This window comes from Garra rufa, chromosome 7, assembly GCF_049309525.1.
Source record: "Garra rufa chromosome 7, GarRuf1.0, whole genome shotgun sequence".
NCBI classification, from domain to species: Eukaryota; Metazoa; Chordata; class Actinopteri; order Cypriniformes; family Cyprinidae; genus Garra; species Garra rufa.
Window position 1 is genome coordinate 37,492,589 of NC_133367.1, and position 22,186 is coordinate 37,514,774.

Below are 22,186 nucleotides of genomic sequence, written 5' to 3' on the forward strand. Positions count from 1 at the left end.
ATATATATATATATATATATATATATATATATATATATATATTTATATTTATATTTTTTCACATCTGAAAAATAGGAAGTATGGGGATACAATAACTAATGACTCTACAAATTTCATGTTGGTGTAACCATAAAGTAAAGGTAATTTTCCTTACATTTTCTTAGTGATAGATGCTATTTACACTAAGTACAAAAAGCAATAGATTCTGTTTACACTAAGTGAAAATAGCAATGTATTCTATTTACGCTAGCAAAAATAGTATTTTCTTAGCGATATCATAAACACTACAAACATGAATTTGGACAAATTACTCATTTCACATACATTTTTTTTGTATACTATTTAATGAATACTACAAATTCAGACATACTACTAATTTCACATACAGTTTTTCATATACTGTTGTATAAATTCTATGAATTTAGATAAACTATTCATTTCTCGTACAGTTTTTCATGTACTATTTAAGGAATGCTATAATTTGGGATGGACTACTCATTTTACATACAGTTTTAAATATAATATTTGATGAATACTACGAATTCGGACATACTACTCATTTCACAAACAGTTTTTCATATACTGTTTTTCACAAGGGGTTTGTCTAGCCCACTCACCTGTGTGTAGCACACTCATACTTGCACAATGTTTTTCCTTTTGACACAGAGTGTTCATAAGAAAGTGTCAGGTGCATATAGAGAGAAAATAGTGTGTTTGTCACAGGGGGTTTGTCCAACCCACTCACCTGTGTTGCACACTTAGAATTGTACAATTTTTTTCCTTTTGACACAGAGTGTTTATAAGAAAGTGTCCGGTGCATACAGAGTGAAAATAGTGTGTCACAGGGGGTTTGTCCAGCCCAAAAACATTGTGCAATTCCTAGTGTAGCACACTCAGAATTGCACAATGTTTTTGAGGTTTTTAATGTTTTACATGTCCTTCACGATGCTGGTGGCTTTACTGGAGCATCGTGCACGGAAAATGTCTAGATCCAAGATCCAATTACAGAGGGAGATGTTAAGGCCCAGCAGGTTTAGTTTAGCAATGAGCTGTTGTGAGATATAAAATAACTTCTTATTTTTATTTATTTATATTGTTTCACATACACATATATTTTTTTTAATGAATACTACAAATTTTGACATATTACTGATTTCAGTGTGAAAATAGTGATATATTTTATTTACAACTATGTAAAAATAGCAGTATTTTCTTTTGCAATAATATTAGTTAGATACCATTTATACTACTTAGTTCAAGTGGCAGATATTTGCACTTCAGTATTGTAGTACATTATAAAACAGTATGCAATAATAACATTGAGTGAGTGTAGAGTGTAAATTATAATTTTTATTATTGGATAGTTTACACTTTCGTAATCAATATTTCCTTCATTTTATTGAAAATAAACGCCTTTACGATCTGATACAGTATGCGATGTGAAAAGAGAGAAGAACTAATTTTGCAAAATTCAGATTTTCAGGCGGATTCGAACTCGGGTCGGTTGCGTAAAACCACTGCTATGTGCATTACCGCCTACAATATGGAAGCTGCTATTTAACAGCCATCTTTGGTAATGTTGACTAGTATGGCGTTTGAATAGACTCAAAAGTCGCGCGCACGAAAACCACGAGCACGCCAATGAAGCAAGCGCGCAAAACAGACCCACGAGAGGAAAATAACAGCACGAGAGCACACAACTGCACATGAGCGCTCGCGCGACTACCCAACACTCGCTTGCTCCTCGAATTGACTTTTGACACTTTGAGGGCGGGGCAATGACTTTTGTCTTCCCACCTGTGATTGGTCATTTGTTTAATCAGTTTCACTCTTGTTTAAACATGTAGCAGGACGAGGACAAGGCACGTTTTACGGAACCATTATGTCGGACCCGGAGCAGGTAATTTAATTTTTAAAAGTCTTTGTGTTTCCAGTGCAATATATTCAATATATGATATTGTATTGTACAATTTTGAAGGTACTTATTTTGTTTACTGCCTAATGCATGTAGATAAAATCATCTTGAATAGTTTGTATAGGACCTTAACGACTAAAAAAGATAAGCTAATTTAAGATAAAGCTGGCTAACCCATAAATTTAGGATGTTAAAGGTTAGTTTTGACCTACATTGACAATATACAGTAAGTAAATCATGGCTGATTAGCGTTTCTAGCTACTAAACAAAGCTAGTATGCTAATTTACTAAACAAAGCAGCGTAAATGCAATCTTTGTGATTTATTCAAACCACAGCACCAACCCCTATTGCTCCATTATCTTAATGCCGTTTATAAAATGATTAGAACACATTACAAATGGTATTAGTGAAACTTAACATAGTTACATCACTAAAAGCATTTTTCCATGGTCAATGTGACCCTGTAAAAAGTGTGAAAAAAAGTTTTTTGTGTTTTGATGTTTTCTATCATCTTGTATGCAAACAATTAAGAAAATAATTTTGATATATTTACTACTAAGACCATGTTTGAAACAGGGAAATTAGTAAGTAAAATCAAACTTTGATGCTCAATATCTGATTTTGATACTTTCCTGGAATCAAAGGATGAGTAGAGATCATGTAACCCTTTCAACTTTTGAAGTGTGTTTATCACAACAGTGACATGGACATCTTAACATCTCATTAATTATTCTTTGTTCTGTCAATGGCTAAGACACCACTTTTTGGAAAATCTTTTACACAAGTTGCAACAGGCCTTCAGCACAACACCACTGGATTTAGATTATCTGGAGTTTCTGTGTCGTCAGGAGCTGTATATTCTGGAGGCCCTATCCAGTCACATTACTTGCACATTACCATTAAATTACCTGCTCTGGGTCTGACATAATGGTTCCGTAAAACGTGTCTTGTCCTCATCCTGCTACATGTTTAAACAAGAGTGAAACTGATTAAACAAATGACCCATCACAGGTGGGAAGACAAAAGTCATCGCCCCGCCCTCAAAGTGTCAAAAGTCAACTTGAGGAGCGAGCGCTCATGTGCAGTTGTGTGCGCTAGGCAGCAGGGGCTTGTGCCAGTATTAATTTCCGCTCCTAAATACTGTTCTGCGCACTCGCGGTGTACAAATGCGCACTCTCGCGATGTTATTTTCCTCTCGTTGGTCTGTTTTGCGCGCTTGCTTCATTCGCATGCTCGTGGTTTTCGTGCGCGGCGACTTTTGAGTCTATTTAAATGCCATAGACTAGCCCAACCACACATTGGTGGGTGGAGACAGTGTAAATAGCCTCTGCCAAGTAGACACTTTGTTTAATTTTTAATGAGGCTCTACACATTGGTTGCAACACATGACTTTGATTTTAAGGACAATTTTTTTTTTTTAAATTAATTGGATTGAAACAGTTTTGTTAAGAATTTCCATTTTAGGAATTAAATTTTTTATCTTTTAATGAGGCTTTTGTCTTCATTGTGATGTTATGACACTTTTATCATCCTGACAGTTTTTAACTATGCAAAACGTCTAATATTCTTCCTTAATATTTTTTTTTCCCTTTCCAATCTCAGTAAACCCAATGAACCCCCATTTTCCGTGCACGCAAACCATTTTATTTGAGGAACACGGCTGCTCATGTCCCAGATTTCCAGATCAGTCTTTCTCGCTGAGGAAGAACTTCCAGAGACAGGTGAACTCAAAGGAAACAGTTGCTCAGCAGAATGGAGTTTTAAAAAGTGATTTTCAAGCATTTAATCAGTGTTCCACTTTTCAAACCGATTTCAGATGCCACACTTAGCAGTCGTGTTAAAACGCTCACAGTTTCCTGCGTCTGAGTCTGGGTTAGCACTGCCGTAATTAGACTAAGGACACAGAGGAAATACATTTAAAGGGATAGTTCACTCAAAAATAATGATAATGTCATCATCTTCTCACCCTCTTGTCTCATGCTATATATAAAAATATATTTTCTTTTTCAGTGGAACACAAGGGAGATTCATATTCAGACTGCTCTTTTTGAAAAAAATAAAATAAAAATACAATAAAATTGGATGGGAATTCTGGCAGTCAAGCTCCAACAGGAACAGAAAAGTACCAGAAAAGATCCATATATGACTCATGCACACTTTCACTTATATAAGTGTTGTATAGCAGTCCTGAGGAAGATAATTTAAGCTTGACAAGTGACTCATTTAAAGCAGTTTAAACTGTAGTCATACAGCTAAAATAGTTAGGTAGAAGCTAACAAAAAGCAGAAAACTAATATATTTAATGGGGCAATATCTCTTTAAATGTATAACTGTCATGTTCTATTCATATTATAGCAGTATTTCAGGTTTGAAAACTGTTTTTTGAATGAATCTTGATGGTGACAAGTTAAAATAAAACAAACAAGAATGTAACTTATTTTAACAAATAGTGATAAACAGTAGCATTTAGCTACAACACAAAATGGCAACAGAAGCTCAAATCAAAATGAATCAAATTAACCAATTCACTAAAAAGAATCAGACTTTCCAAATAAATATATGAGAGGGATCATTTTAAGAAGATATACATTCTGTCACAATCTGGCTGAGTGGAGGAGTGGAGATGAAGCAGGAGAACCGGATTAAATGAATATAAACAGTTTAAACAAAACACTGAAACTCAATACAAACAAACAAAAACCGGGAGCAAGCAATGAACGCATGTAACAATACATCAACGGACACTGGGGAGTGAGCAGACACAGACTTTATACACAGAAACATGGGCGTGGTCACAAACAAGATAACGAGATGACGAGGGGGAAATACAAATATGGGCAAGACTAAACCAAAAAGGACTAAACCAAAAGGGGGAGAACAAGGACTAAACCAAATGAACTGGAAACAGAGGGGGAAAAACACTAGGAAAACAGAACAGGACAGGACAGGACACATACTTACTGTGTCTTGTAAAGATCTGTTTATAATACGATGTACTACTCATGTAGCATTTAGCGCTACACTGCTAGGCACAAGCTAGAGTGTCTTGAAGATAGCCAAAACATTGTCATGCTACTAAAAACATATACTTAGCATAGCTACCTTCATTTAGTTACTTCCCAACACTATTTTGTATTCACTTGAATGTGAGACTTTATCATTAACCTTGTTGAGGTTTTTGCCTCTTGATAACAGTTTGAGATGCTATTTGCTAGCTGTGTCATCTCTTCATTAAGTGCAGAGGGGAATGTTATTCTCTATGAAGTTAATTCCTCAACAAAAATTCTTCTTTGTGAATAATTCATCAAAAACTTGAGTCTCAGCTAACAGTTCTGAAAAGTTTTAACTACTGTATGAAAGGCAGAGTTCGCCAAGCAAACGTAAGATGTTTGGAAAACAGACAGTATCAAAATGTTTGATAGAAACCTCTGCAATATATCACTAGGTATGTGTTTTTCTGTTAGGTAATTATATGATATGATACCTACAGAAATAAAGCAGTACACTTTGAATGTACTTGTTAAGTCATAGTATTAGTAGAAGTAATAATCTTTATTACTCTACTTTATTACTCTACTTCAGTTACACCTATAATTAAGAAACCTTAATCCCAAGGCTTAGATCCCAAAGATTTTAATAATTATCGTCCCATTTCTAATTTACCATTTACTGCCAAAATTCTTGAACGTATTGTTACTGCACAGCTTCAGGATCATCTTCAAAATAACAATCTGTTTGAGCCTTTCCAATTTGGTTTTCGCTCTAAACATAGCACTGAAACAGCCTTAGTTAAAATCACCAATGATCTCCTTCGTGCAGCTGATTCTGGTCTTCTTTCCATCCTCATTCTCCTTGACCTCAGTGCCGCCTTTGATACCATCTCGCACCCAGTATTACTCGAGCGTTTGGCTGGCATTGGGGTCACTGGTACTGCCCTAAAATGGTTTACTTCATATCTCAGCGACAGGAAACAATTTGTACAAATGAAAAATATCAAGTCATCCTCATCTCCATTACATCATGGAGTTCCTCAAGGCTCAGTGTTAGGTCCTCTTTTGTTTATTATTTACATCCTTCCCCTTGGTAATATTTTCCGGCACTTTGGAATTTGCTTTCACTGTTACGCTGATGACACTCAAATGTACATTTTCACAAAACCTAGTATTTCATCATGCCCCACTGCACTTATTGATTGTTTACAGGCCATTACATCTTGGATGACAAATAACAAACTCAAATTAAATGTCAATAAAAGTGAAGTTCTTCTCATTGGTTCCAATTCTACACTTTCCAAATCCCCACCTATCAGTATAAGCATTGAAGATTGTCTGGTCCCCGTTTCCTCTCAGGTCAAAAGTTTAGGTGTAATACTGGACTCTACTCTTTCTTTTTCCTCACATATTAACAATACAGTTCGCATAGCTTTTTTTCATTTACGCAATATTTCTAGACTCCGTCCATCACTCACTCAGCATTCAACCCAAGTTCTTGTTCATGCCCTCGTTACCTCACGTCTCAACTATTGTAATGCCCTTCTTTTCGGTTTACCCCAAAAGCTTCATCAACGACTTCAAAATGTCCATAACTGTGCTGCAAGAATCATTACCCGCACAAAATCAATTGAACATATTACACCGATTCTCATTCAACTTCACTGGCTCCCAATAACCCAAAGAATTCAATACAAACTCCTTCTTCTCACCTCGTAACCTTGCTCCCACATATCTGATTTGCTCCACCCATACACTCCTTCTCGTGCCCTCCGTTCCTCTTCTTCTGGTCTTTTGTCTATTCCTTCAGTTAAAATGGTTAAAATGGGAGCCAGGGCCTTCGGTTACACTGCCCCAAACTCTGGAACGCACTACCCATTCATATTCGTCATATAGTTGGATTCTATTGACATTTTTAAATCACAACTTAAAACTTACCTCTTCAAATCTGCTTATTCATTGTAATTTTATTTATTATTATTATTTTTTTTTTCTTTCTCCGTAATTTTTATGTATTGGTGTTTTATTGCTTGTGTTTCTGCTGTAAGGTGTCCTTGGGTGTCTTGAAAGGCGCCATCAAATAAAATGTATTATTATTATTATTATTACTCTAGTACTTTAACCCTTAAATGCATGAATATTTCACCAATCATTATTACATATTCAGGTCTTTAGCAACCCCGGCCTATATATCCAGCACGGATGGATCTCTAACTTCTGCAATAGCAAAAAAAACTCTCTTGATATTTTAAGAACAATTACTGAAGAATAAAATAAAGCATATTTCGTTACCTTTTGAAACTTAGAAGGGTTCAGTTTGAGCAGATGATTTTAGGATCGCCATCATCTTCAAAGCGTATTTCCACAGTCCATTCAGCATCTGGCTCATATTCGCGATCTCAACCATATTTTCAAAGGTATCATTTTCAATGACTTCAAAGTCATATTTTGATCGCTGGCAGCTTATTCACCACATCCACCATCAAATAACAGTGACATTTATATTTTATTGCGTACAGTAATTGCACTGCAGTAAAGCCATTCAAACCTGTTCAATTTTTGCTGATGATATTCTGTTGTTTTATGTCTGCGATAGTTATGAGTGAAACATCACGTCAATATTGTCTATTAAACAGTTCCACCTCGAGGAATAAAGGTGAATTGCACATTTTGAGTCATCAGATATTTACATATTTTTGCGCGTGAAAAATACACTATTACATGCCTCAGGTCGTTAGCGACCCTATACACTTTGTACAAAAATTATCAGAAATCAGATATTCTTTTATATTTTGTTATTTTTTTTCTAGATAATATTGTTTATAATGAATAGATTGATGAATACTAAGAAAGCTGGTGTCAAAATTGAAAAAATGAAGGAGGTAGAGGGTAGTAAATAACGTCCCAGGTCACTAAAGATCTGAGGTATGTATTTAAGTGTTAACCTTCAAAACGTTCATTGTCTTCCCAAGGTAATCCAAACTTCCAACTTCATTGAACTTCTTCAAAATATCTTCTGTGTTCAACAGAAGAAAGAAACGCGTAGAGGTTTGAAACAAATTAATACGAAATCAGAATCTTATAAAATAGTTATATTTTCTCGTGAAATTGGGTTGGAAGACGGCAAATCAACCGAGAGTTAATCCGTCTTAAAAGCGTCTATGGCTTTAAACTCCTCAACCGATTTCATTTCCTAACCGATTTGATTTCAGTTCCCCGCTATGTTTTATTTTTGAAGGAAAGCAGGTAATGAACTCTTCCCATACATGTGCAGCCACTTTGTTGGATTAGCGCAATGTCCTGTGGGTGTTTCCACGGCCTCTGGAGAGCATAATGGTGTTAATACTTAATTTAAAGAGCTTTCTTTTCTGTGCCACTCTCCTCTGTGCTTCCCTTCTCTTCTTCTTCTTCTTCTTCTGTGTGGGAGGGATGCAGAGCGAACAGCTGTGTAGAGACTTGTGATGTGGCATTTCCTTGAGAGATGATTTTCCCCAAATGCTTAAAGGGAATTACGAGGAGATTAGCGCCTTCTCGGACCACATCAACAAACATTTGCTTGTTAGGGCAGCTGCCAACATCATTGCGTTTGTTGGCGATTAGCAACATCATTTTGTGGGTTGTTAATTTCACACCCAATGGCATGGGTTTAAGGAAGGGACTTCCTGTTGGACCAAACAAAGGAAGGCATGTTATGAACCTAGTTTTGTGTCTTAGAAACTATGATGAAATGCCTTCATTCAAGTTACAGTAACTCAAATCGTTTGAGGAAACTAATTGCCTTAAACCATTTCAGTTAAAAAAAAAAACAATTATGAGTACTATAAACTCATCTACATTGAGTTAAGTTAATTTAACTCAATGTAGATGAGTTTATAGTACTCATATATATTGGTTTTAAAACTTAAATGGTTTAAGGCAATCAGTTTCCTCAAACAGTTTGAGTTACCGTACTTGTCGGTTTTCTGTGGCTCATATAGTAAACTGTTCATTCAATGCACACTTCAAAATGTCTGCTGAAATAGTAGGCCATCTGTGTACTTTTCACCTACTGTTGTATGAATACAACAAATTCGTACATGATACTCATTTCACATGCTGTTTTTCGTCTGCTGGTTTACAAATACATATTCAGACATACTACTTCTTTTACATACTGTTTCTCATCTACTGTTACTGTATGAATACTATGAATTCGGGCATACAACTAATTTTCGCATACAGTTTTCTCATTTACTATTTAATGAATACTGTGAATTTGGCAAAACTACTTATTTCACATACGATACGATTTTTCGTATCATTTTTAGAAACAAGGTAACAACATGCTAATCATGCTAGTAACATGTTATTAACTTGCTAATCATGCTAGAAACATGCTAACAACATGCTAATCATGATAGAAACATGCTAACAACATGTTAACAACATGGTAATCAGGTTATAAACATGTTAATAACATGTAAATAACGCTAGTAATGGTAACATCATGCTAGCAACATTCTAATCATGCTAGCTACACGCTATAAACATGCTAATCATGTTAGAAACATGTTAATGTTAACAACGTGCTTTCAAAATGCTAACAACATACTAATCATGCTAGAAACATGTTAGAAACATGTTAATGATGTTAACAACATGCTTTCAACATGTTAGCAACATGCTATTGACATGTAATTCATGTTACAAACATGCTAGAAACTTGCCAGCAACATTCTAGCACTAATCATGCTAGAAACATGTTAATGATGTTAACCACATGCTAGCAACACACTAATGACATGTTAATCATGTTACAAACATGCTAGTAACTTACTAATCATGCTAGCTACATGCTAAATAAGTTAGAAACATGTTAGCAACATGCTATCTATCCATTTATCCATCCATCCATCTGACAGACTGTATTACCTTTAAAACATTCAAGCTTTAAGCTTTGAAACTATCCTTTTTGGACTGAAAACCAGACAATTTCTACCATTTCTAAAACTTAAAACTTTAAAAACTTAAAAACTTTTGAACTTTTTCACACTTTCTGATCAGGCTTTTTAAAATCTAGTTTCATATACAGTTTTTCATATAATATTTAACAAATACAATAAATTTATAATGAATATTATAATACTTTTCATTTTTAATGAATACTATGTATTTGGATATACTACTCATTTCACATACAGTGTTTCATATACTGTTTTATGAATCAGGTGGTTAGAGAGAAGGATGTTCTCACTCTTGACAGCATTTGACTGGTCAAATATTTGGTTACACCCCCAAGTTCAAGAAAATCATCAATATTTTTAGTCCTCTGTGAACTTTTAGCGGTACGTTAATGCATATAGACAACATCAAAGCTACCAGACACACTCTAAAATATACAAAACTCCAATTAGATCTCTTCAAGTCTTCAAGGAGGATCTACTTTTCTGTGTGGCCACTTCACAGCTGTCAGTCCGTCCTCCATCCTAAGGTTAACCCTCCCCAATTTCTCCCAATTCTAATGAGGTATTATTAGCTGATTAGAGAGGACCCTCGTGCAAAAGATGAAAGCTAGAGTGAGCGAGTCGGAGAGAGCAAGCTGGATAGAGGGAGGGAGGTAAAAAAAGATCAACTCACTGCTAGTTGTGCTGTGGAAGCAGTGGGATAAAGCTTCACAGTGAGAGAGAGGAAAACTGGGATATATTTCTATTTATTTCCCCTTCTGTTCCCGTTTCTTGGCTTGTTGCAAAGAAGCAAGAAAAAAAAAATCAAACGAAAACAGACGTAAATTTAGCATCCTAGCAGCCAGAGCGTCTCCTCAACACGCTCGCTCAGAAGACTCTCCGTGTCTAATGTGACACATTGGGGTGGAATCGTGGGACATTCGGTCACGCAGAGCTAAGGGAAGGATGGATAGAGTGAACCGGGTTTTAAACATCGTAAGACAGATGTCTCCCAGGAAAAGGGAAAGAGGGTCTCATTGGGAGGCGGAGAGCCCGGAGACCTGCGAGGAGAGTCTGTGCTCTCTCAGCCTTTGCATCAGCGGTAAGACCACCCCTGGCAAACTTTCTCTCTCGCTCTGTCTCTCTCTCCGTCTCCCCCTCCTCCCACTCTAATCCTTTTTTCATTACTGCTTTGTGGGTTTGATATTAACTTTGACCTGTGGTGTTCGCCACATACGCTCAGGAGAAGAAACGCTCTCTCTCTCTCTTTTCCATCAGTCTGGGTTCAATTATTATCATCTTGTTTCCTCTGAGGGGAAGAGCGATTGAATTAATGGTGAAACTCTTGAACTTAATGTGGAGGACGCGGTTTCTCGATCCTAATGTTGTTCCTGAAGAATTGATTTTGTATTAGGCTTTTAAATATTTGATGAAACGGATGTTTCCGTGAGGCGCAGTCATAATTCTTGACTTTATTTATCGGCTCAACTCCTCATTGCTCATTCTCCGGCTTTGATTTGGTAGGGTCTTCAGAGATCAGCGAAGCTGTACCGATATTAATTGAGTATAGATCATAACTCTTCATTGAGTTATGACTCGCATGAGTAATAGCTGTTTTAACAAGAGGAATGAGCGGTGCATTATTATCTACAGGAAGTTTGAAGACAAAAGTTTGTATGGTTGATTTTGTGAATATTTACTTCTACATCATCCTTTAGGTTTCGGTTTCAATTCCTAGACATGATTGTAGCTACTCTTCAGTTGCTGTTGTGTTTTTATGTTAATTGTAAAGTTTTTAACATCTGGTTAAAAGCATATTTCACCCATGAAAATACCATCATTGACTCATGTTGTTCCAAAACCTGTATGACTCACTTTATTTTTTGTAGAACATAAAAGTAGATATTTTGAAAAGTTTTTTTTTTCTTTGTGCATTCAATGAAAGTTAAAGGGGTCCAATTGATCCTGTTTTGGTCCCCATTGATATTCATTACATAGACAAAAACAGCCAAAACATACTTCAAAATCTTTTCTTTTGTGTTCCACAGAAGGACGAAAGATATACAGGTTTAGCACTGCATGAGAGTGATTAAATGATGATGGACATTTTTGGGTGAACAATTTCTTTAAGTAGGACTGCTGAAGGATTGCAAATGCAACGCAATGGGAAAGCCTCTAAGAATTGTTTTATTTGCATAAGATGGCTGTGTTGTGTTCACCGCATGCACCGTATTCACCAAAATGATTTTAAGATCTTATTAAAAACTTGAAATGCCCCAAATTGCGGGTTGGTTCCAAACATGAAGTTGTGGAGGATGCAGACTACAAGGCCAGTTCACACAAAGATGAATGAATATAGGAAGAGTATAAACTAAGGGTTCAGAGAAAAACTCTGAAGATGACTTTACAACTTTACTAAGAATTACAAGATGTAAATTCAGAATTGTGAGAAAGACCAAATTGTGAGATGTAAAGTGCGAGGTGTGTGCGAGAAGTGTAGCGCCCAGACAGTCTGTGACATGCACATAACAGATGCATGATGGTGGCACGTGAAATCAGACCAGTACCGCCTGCGTTAAAAGCTTGTGTATGGAAGCACTCTGGCTTCTATGAAAATTAAGGGGGAAAGATTGTATTGTTACTAGTTAGTTATTCAAAATATGCTGAAGTCCACAAGCATTTTTTTATAAGAGCTGCTGGTACAGACTTCTATATTTTTGTATAAAAGCTGTTTATGGTTTTGGTACAACAAAATGTTATTTATTTATTTATTTATTTTCTGTCTTTAGGATTATATTGCTCATTATGCACACAACAGGAGGATGTTAATTGAAAGACTATTTTGGCAGTGGTTCAGAATAGGCATAAGTCTGTATTAATTTGCTATTAGTCTGCTGCTACAGGCACAGGTTTCATTTCCTGTTGGTTCTTAGTAACTTTGTTGACTTGCCAAATCCCTTCCATTTGTTTTATTAATTAAAAATCTCAGAAGTAAATTCATTATGGGTCATTACAGAATCTTTGCTTTAATAATCAGTCAGTGAGAAAAAAGAAAATCTGTATTAAAACAAAATATGCAATGATAATTGGTTTATCATTGCATCACAACCCTCTAAATCGTAATCGAAGTGAATCAAATCATGAGGTGCCTAGAGATTCCCACCCCTAGTAAACTCAGAATTGTGAGAAATTTAGAATTGCAAGATGCAAAATAAGAATTTGGAGATATAAACTCCGAATTGTGATAAATTTAGAATTGCGAGATGTTGCTAGGCTCAGGTAGACCTGTTTGCCTCTTCAGAAATGACCCACTGCCAGTTGTTTTATTCCCTGACCGAAGGAACTCTTTGCACGGATGCACTGGCACACAGCTGGCTGCAGGGCCTGCACAAATATGCGTTTCCCCCATTGAGCCTTCTTGCACAGACGCTGTGCAAGATCAGGGGGGACAAGGAGCAGGTCCTGCTAGTAGCACCCTACTGGTCCATTTGGACCTTGTTCCCAGAACTAATGCTCCTTGTGTCAGCCTGCTAAGGATCTACTGACTCAGAAAGGGGGCACCCTGTGGCACCCGCATCCAGACCTCTGGAAACTACATGTCTGGTCCCTGGACAGGATGCGGAGGTTCTAGGTGGCCTACCCCAAGGAGTGGTAGACACCATCACTTTGGCGAGACCCCAGTCCAGAAGACATGCTTATGCCTTAAAGTTAAAACTGTTTGTCGAGTGGTGTCCCCGAAGTTGCCCGATTAGAACTGTGCTGTCCCTCTTGCAGCAAGGGTTGGGGTGAAGGCTCTCTCCCTCCACCCTTAAAATCGACGTGCCTGCTATTGCAGCGCACCACCACCCCATAGAAGGGAAGTCGGTGGGGAAGCATGACCTGGTCATCAGGGTCCTCAGGGGGGCGAAAAGATTAAATCCTCCCAGGCCCCCTCTGTACTCTCTTGGGACCTGTCTCTAGTGCTCACATCACTACAACAGGGCCCATTCGAGCCTTTGCAGTCAATTGAGCTGAAGTTACTTTCAATGAAGACTCTGCTCCTGCTTGCATTGGCCTCCATCAAGAGGGCAGGGGACCTGCATGCATTTTCAGTCGACGAATCGTGCCTAGAGTTCGGGCCGGCAGATTCCCAGGTAACCCTGAGGCCCCGGCCTGGCTATGTGCCGAAGATTCCCACTTCTCTCTTCAGGGACCAGGTGGTGAGCCTGCCCTAGCTTTGCTTTATCCCGTCCAAGCCCTAAGGTGGTATGTTGACCGGACACAAAGCTTTAGGACCTCAGACCAGCTCTTTGTCTGTCACGGAGGCCAGCAGAAGGGGAATGCAATCTCCAAGCAGAGGATGTCCCACTGGATAGTGGATGCCATCACCCTGGCTTATCAGGTACAGGGTGTGCCCTGCCCACTCAGGTTGCGAGCTCACTCAACTAGAACTGTTGCATCCTCCTGGGTGCTGGCTCGTGGCGCCTCGGTGACTGATATCTGTAGAGCTGTGGGTTGGGCGACCCCTAACACGTTTGCTAGATTCTATAACCTTCGTGTACGCCGGTATCCTCCTGTGTTCTCACCTTAAATGGGTAGAAGCACTGAGTGGCCCCAGCTCGGGTCGGCTTGCTAAAACTGCTTCAGAGTGTCCATACAGACCCTGTCGAGCTCCTCTGTCCCCTTGGCAGACAGGCGTAGAGGAACATCCGGCACCAGGCCTTTACTCAATGAATCCATGAGAACCAGTAGAGGGCTGAGGTCCATTTGAGAGACCTAAGTGGATCCCATATGTGTAAATTCCATGGTATAGCCTCAGAGGCCGTGTTACCTGGCAGACAGTTTGCCATTTACAAGAGGGTTCAATCACCTCCAATCTTCCATATGTTCCTGAAAAATGAGTCATGTGTAATGCTTCCGAAACCTCCTACGGAAAGGATGGGGCTCCACAGGTCTCAGTGCTCCAGCCTCACTGAAGTGGGTAGTACTATGATATACGGTGACTGGTATGGCTGTTACGAGCCCCGGCCTAGGCCATAAAGGGAGCGCAGGAGGCTCGCTCAGGACACTAGAGGGGGGCAGCAGCCGTGACACTTTCTTAGGGATCCCAATTCATCGTTCTCCGACATGACTCGGAGGGACCAACTGATAGGGAACGTCTCGGTTATGTATGTAACCCTCGTTCCCTAAAGGAGGAAAGGGAGATGTCACGCCCCATCAGGGTCCTCAGGGGGGCGAAAAGATTAAATCCCCCCAGGCCCCCTCTGTACTCTCTTGGGACCTGTCTCTAGTGCTCACATCACTGCAACAGGGCCCATTCGAGCCTTTGCAGTCAGTTGAGCTGAAGTTACTTTCAATGAAGACTCTGCTCCTGCTTGCATTGGCCTCCATCAAGAGGGCAGGGGACCTGCATGCATTTTCAGTCGACGAATCGTGCCTAGAGTTCGGGCCGGCAGATTCCCAGGTAACCCTGAGGCCCCGGCCTGGTTATGTGCCGAAGATTCCCACTACTCCCTTCAGGGACCAGGTGGTGCCTGAGTCAGATGAGTCATATGTGTAATGCTTCCGAAACCTCCTACGGAAAGGATGGGGCTCCGCAGGTCTCAGTGCTCCAGCCTCACTGAAGTGGGTAGTGCTATGATATACGGTGACTGGTATGGCTGTTATGACCCCCGGCCTAGGCCATAAAGGGAGCGCAGGAGGCTCGCTCAGGACACTAGAGGGGGGCAGCAGCCATGACACTTTCTTAGGGATCCCAATTCATCGTTCTCTGACATGACTCGGAGGGACCAACTGATAGGGAACGTCTCGGTTATGTATGTAACCCTCGTTCCCTAAAGGAGGAAAGGGAGACGTCATGCCCCGTTGCCACGACTTCTGTACCACTGCTGAGCGTCGGGTCAGGCTCGGCTCCTCAGCGAAAACCTGACTATGCGCTGCAGCTGCTGCCTATTTATACTCACGATCAGCGGCAGCTGGATGCAATCATCGCATGCCAATGTGCATTGGCTCGTTTAGTTTACACTCAAAGTAGATTGGTCTCTCTAAGCGAGATCCCAATTCGTCAGTCTCCGACATGACGTCTCCATTCCCTCCTTCAGGGAACGAGGGTTACATACTTAACAGAGACGATATTAACTTTGAATTATATATAAACTCAGAATTGCAAGAAAGACAGAATTGTGAGATATAAACAAAGAATTGCAAGATGTAAACTTACAATTGCAAGAAAAATGTCAGAATTGCAAAAATTTCAGATCAGTTTAGATTCAATTCCGTCAATTCTGAATTTATATCTTGCAATTTTCTTTTTTTCCCCTCACAGTTACCCAGTTTTATGCCATGGCAGAAACATACTTCCATAGTTTCTGTGCATATGGCATAATCTATTATTGGCCTAACTTCCATTAAAATTAGTTTGCATATATTTTGTTTTTAACTCTTGTTGCATACTCCATCTCAATTCAAGAATTACAAATGCTCCAGATGACGCAATCTCTCTTGTGTTCCTCCAGACAACATCAGATATGTTACATCTCAAGCAGTTTTTAAATATTTCATCTTCCATTCACTGCAGTAAGATTGCATTGCTTTACATGTGATATATTATTTAAAACCTGGCGGAATATACTCTCAGATGCATTCGTGAGAAGCCCTGCGTCTTTAATGAGGCATCTCACGTTTACACACAGGGGAGACTGTCTTGCACCCTGCGACACACTATAATTACCAGCAAAACTGTATTATTAGGTATCACTGTTATATTGTTGCTGAACGTGACACAGTATCTGCTCCAGAGTCACAGCGTCCTGAAATAGCAGTGAATTATTCAGATGGGAATTACGCATCAAACTGGAACACATTTTAATACCTTGTGTACAAGTTTCCAGTCAGGCCTGTTTTGATTCGATGCCAATTATGTTGTTGCTGTTCTGCACTGTAGCTGTAAATGTTGCCACTGTGTTTTAAAAAGCCTCCGATGTGCCAGTCGATGTGCCGATCAGCTCAGACTATGTTAAAATAGATTGTGTTACAGCAAAGTGAGGTCTAAATATGGCAGCCGAAGTGACTCGGTTTCTTGTAACTTGGATGAAGTCAGTGTGACAAGAAAGAAAGAACGATCTGCTCCAGCTCGGTTGCTGGGTGCTAAATATACCTCATCTCTCTGAACACACACCGAGTGCACCTGGGAACTCTTCCCTAACCTTACAAAAGGAGAGCTGTAAGAGGTACAGAGACTCGCAAAGAATGCTTTCCTTCTGCTTTTGTGTTCAGAGATTTTTGGATTCACATTTTTTCATGCTAGTTGAGCCCTTAAGCCCCGCCTTAAAATGTTACTGGCCAATCCTGATTTAGCAGCTGTTGCATTCTGCCATTTAAATGAGCAAACAGAATACAGAATTCGAATTAAACCATTAGAATGTAATGCAAAAATGTATTGGACTATTTTTTGCTCCAGGTAAATTAAAGTTACTAGCTTAACATTTATATTGATTCGGGTTATTATACTGTTGACTGTAACTAAATTGTTCGCAGCACCATAATGAAAGTGTTAGAAACAGTTCTGTATTTTACAGTAATACAGTAATGTTATCAGCTGTAATAATGGCCAAATGAGGCTTTTCTCTCTTCAGTTGACTTTGATGAGCATTTGATTCTAATTTGCAGTCTCCACAGTTTTTAATCTCATTACTGAGTAATTTAACAGTTCCTGTAGAGAAAATGGCAGATAACAACTGCTTTGCAGTGTCACACTTTATTCCAGCCAATGTCTAATATATTTATGTAGTATCTTTTTATTAACACTTTTTTAGTTTAAAATAATATTTATTATTATTATCACTGTTGAAAACAGTGTTGTGTAATATATTTGTGGAATCCACAATGTTTTTTAGGATTGATTGAAAAATGGAAAGTTTAATAAGCAGCATTTATTTGAATTTTTTTTTTAATATAAATAATATTTTTGCTAATCTCTCTCTCTCTCTCTCTCTCTCGCTGTATATATATATATATATATATATATATATATATATATATTTAAATATATCTAGATATATAGATAGATAGATATAGATTTTAAAAACAAATCTGAATTGCAAAATATAAACTTGCAATTGTAAGAAAAAAGTTGAGTTTTTATCTCGCAATTCTGACTTTGTATCATGCAATTACGAGTTTATATCATGCAATTCTGAGGAAAAAAGTCAGAATCCTGAAATATAAACTCGCAATTGCGAGAAAATTATAAGACATAAACTCGCAAGATATGGACTCACAATTGCAAGAAAATTGTGAGATATAAACTTGAAATTGCGAGAAAGAATTGTGACAAAATCACATTTGTGAGAAAAAGTCAGAAAATCAGAAATGCAAATTTGTTTGCAATTCTGAGAAAAAAAGTTGGAATTGTGAGATATGGACTCAAAATTGCAAGAAAATTGTGAGATATAAACTCGAAATTGCGAGAAAAAAATCTGAATTGCGACAAACTCACATTTGTGAGAAAAAAGTGGAGTATTTATCTTTAAATTCTGAGTTTATTTCTCGCAATTGCGAATTAATATCATGCAATTCTGAGAAAGTCAGAATTGCACATCTTTTTCATGCAGTTCTGAAAAAAAGTTGGAATTGTGAGATATAAACTCACAATAACAATAAAAAAGACTGAATTGTGACATACAAACTCACATTTGCAAGAAAAAACTCCAGATAAAAACTCGCTAATGTGAGTTTGTGAGTCGCAATTCTGATGTTTTTCAGAATTGTTTATATCTCTCAATTCTAATAAAAAAAGTCAGAATTGCGAGTTTGTATGACACCGTTAAAAAAAAGTCAGAATTGGGAGAAAAACGTCAGAATTGGAACTTACAAACTCGCAAAAAAAGTTGTTTTTATCTCGTTGTTTTAAGTTGTTTGATATTATTTCTCACAATTGCAAGCTTATATTATGCAATTCTGACTTTAGAACTCATAATTGCGACTTTGCAACTCTGAGGAAAAAAAAGTCAGAATTGCAAGTTTTCTCAGAATTGTGAGATAAAAAGTCGCAGTAACATTTTTTTCTATTCAGCGGTGGATATAAGCTTCATTAGATTTTCCTTTTCCCCTTCACTAGTATATTTTAAATTATTCTGCATTGCGAGATTCTTTGTCAATTATGTTACATCTGTAATGAATTAATATTAATAGTAGCTATTATTATTATTATTATTATTATTATTATCATTATTATATGCTTATTGGTGTATGATGATGGTACTTAAAACTGAACTGTTTAAAAAAACATTCAAATAATAATAGTTAATAACTATTTTTATTAATGATATTATTATTAAAATATTATTTTAAAATAAAATATTTCCAGTGTGTTCTGAAGGCAAACAGTGTGTTTTCTTGTACTGCAGTGGATTTGTGTTCCTTTGTGTTCCTTTTGTTCACAGTCTCAGCTGTACATTTTACTAGTTCTTCAGGTCAGTGATCCTGTGAATTCATGCAGCAAGGAAAACAATATGAGACCAGGGACTCTTGGGAAGCCAGAGACCGATATGACACAAATCCAATGTTGCCTCTTGACCTTTGAAGTTTTTGAATTTGTATCAGTGTGGCTTTGTTCCCTAGTAGTGGATGACCATGTGTATTTTCACCCCATGTAGCCTGAAAAACACAATATATAATAATATAATCCACCCCACATTGTATCCTGAATATTTTATGAGCGCTACACATCGAGAAAAGACAACACTCTTCTGTCGCCTCATCTTTTCAGACATGCCACTATATCCATCTCACAGAACATCCACATTCTGCAAAGGAAAAAAGAAAAACCCAGCAGGATTCTGATGCATCATGGGAATGGCGAAGGCGTCTGAAAGATTTGTGGGAAGAAATCAGAACAAATTTGATTTCACAGCAAATATAGCATGATGAATGCTAGCTGCAATTTGGAGCTGCAGGAAATAAGTAATCCTGTTCTATATAGCTGTGCTGCATTATAATGTTATATGAGATCTGATTTATTTCACAGGTAAGAAGGTTCTGATCAGGTTTAAGATGAGGCAAGATGTTTCTTTATTGCTCGGAGGTTGCTCTTTCATACCTCAGGAGACTTTGAAGTCTCAGTTATTGAAATATCATCTCCAACTCAGGACTTTCTGCTAAAATGTCTTTGTAGGAGACAATAGAAGAGGACATGCATATGAAATATCTGTGTTTATATGAAAATCTGAGGCGTTTAATTCCAGAATTGTCCTACCTCAGTTGCCTTTGTGCCGCCAAAACTGGTAGATAAATATGGCAAGAATGTGTCATCTCTTACCAACCGTGAATACAGCTTCATTTGCAAGTACTTGACTTAATTCAATCCGAACCAGTCATATCCAGCCTGTGTTGAGTGAAATTAGGTCAGAGTACATGCGTTTTTTTTCACTCGTCTTTTCTCTCTAGCTTTGATTTACTCAACCATTATTTGTATGTTTGTGGCCTTGAGTTCCTCGTTTTATAAAGCAAACGCGTCAGCTGCTAGATGAAATCCGCAGAAGTGCGATAATGGAATGCTCATCGTATTTAATTAAGTCACTTTTGAATATTCATAGCTTGCAGAATTCTTCTTCTCTTCCCCTTCATGTTGCCTGTCCATTAAATAACAAAAACTTAAAATACTGAAAGTCAATGGAGTTTTATATGTCTGGTTTTTAGGTTATCTATTTGTCACATAGAAAAGTAGGTTAGAGTTAGTCATTGACTAGTATAGAAAAACATTTTGGAGCCATTAAGGGCAGCGCTTCGACACATCCACCTTATTTTTTCACTTTCACGTTGTTATTCTTCTCATTACTTTTTTATAGCGGCTAATGAACTGGATGCTTCGTCAATGAGTTGATTTTTGTGTTGAAGAATAAGATGGATTGGCTACTGAAAAAATGTAGCGTGCAAACAAATTTCACTCAGAAATTGCTTGTAAATTTCACGATTATTTACAAAGAAATAGCTGGTAACACACCGAATCAAGTGTGAAATTTTAAAGTAGGCTATAAAGACTGAAATAGTATTTTCTTGTAAAACATACTCCAATAATTGATGTTTTATTTACATATTCTGAAATATTTTAACCGCTTTTCCTCAGGTAACTCTAATTCGAGCTGATCCTGTTCTCTTCTCTCTCCTTTTTGTTATTTCCAATACTTTCCTATATGCATCAAAGCTAACAAAAATATAACTTAAAAACAATATATTTTAAGTTTAAAGCAAAATATTCTCACACTTTCACATTTCTCACAATTTCTAGTTGGTAAAACCTTCTTTCTGGAAGGTTTACACCAGTAGATGGTGCCAAGCGGACTTTTAAAAAAAATATTCATTCAACCGATTCATTCAAATTATTCAGTAAATAAACAAGTGACTGCCTTTAGGAGTGATTCACTGAATCACTCACTCAACAGATTCGTTTAAACCCCTGAATCATTCAGAAAAGCCATTTCTCTCAGACCACAACGGACATGTTGTGACTTCCTTTGGAGATATTTTTAGAGGTGGAGTGAAAATAATACTTAAAATGTAAAATGTAACATAAAATGTAAGTCACTTACTTTTGTGTTTACAAAAACACATGCTTATATTTGTCTTAAAAGGTTTATGTTTTTGACAAAAACCATTAGTTTGTGGAGGAATGTAGATGTTTACCTCAGAAACCCTAATATTTATTCTCATGTTTACTTCAGGAACTAATGCTGTACTTGATAATTCTTGTAAAATATACTCCAATAATCGTTGTTTTATTTACATATCGAGAAATATCTAAACTGCTTTACCTCAGGTAACTTAAATTCGAGGCAATCCTGTTCTCCTCTCCTCTTTTCGTTGTTTTCTGTCTCATCTATACTTTCCTATCGATAAAATAGACATAAAACACCAAAAATATATCTTAAAAACAGTATATTATAATTTTATAGCAAAATGTTTTCACACTTTCACATTTCTCACAATAATTTTAGTTGATAAACACTTGTTTGTGCTTTCATATTGGCCGTCACTCTTTCTGGGAGGTTTACACCAATAGATGTTGCCAAACGGTCATCTTTATAAATGATTCATTTGACTGATTTCTTCAAATCACTGATTCATTCAGGAATTAAACAAGGGATGGAAAGGCTATTTCCCTGAGATGCGTTATGGACATGTTGTGACGTCCTTTGGAAATATTTTCAGCGGTGGAGTGAAACGGAGACATATGTGCTCGTATAGTCTTAAAAGGTTTATGTTTTCGACAAAAACAATTTGTTTGTGGAGAAATGTATGTATGTTTACCTCAGAAACTGTAATATTTGTTCACGTTTACTTCAGGAACTCTAATGCTGCTTTCGATAATCCTTATAAAATT

At 37.4% G+C, this 22,186-nt stretch overlaps 1 protein-coding gene across 1 annotated transcript in view; it reads left to right on the forward strand.

Moving 5' to 3' along the window:
- Positions 1-10,794: 10,794 nt before the first annotated feature.
- Positions 10,795-22,186, forward strand: part of LOC141338150 (glutamate receptor-interacting protein 2-like) — a 163,246-nt gene continuing 151,854 nt past the window's right edge. Inside the window, exon 1 of the mRNA XM_073843708.1 lies at positions 10,795-10,930. Within this exon, the coding sequence (XP_073699809.1) occupies positions 10,795-10,930 (136 nt within the window). The remainder of the gene's footprint in view (positions 10,931-22,186) is intronic.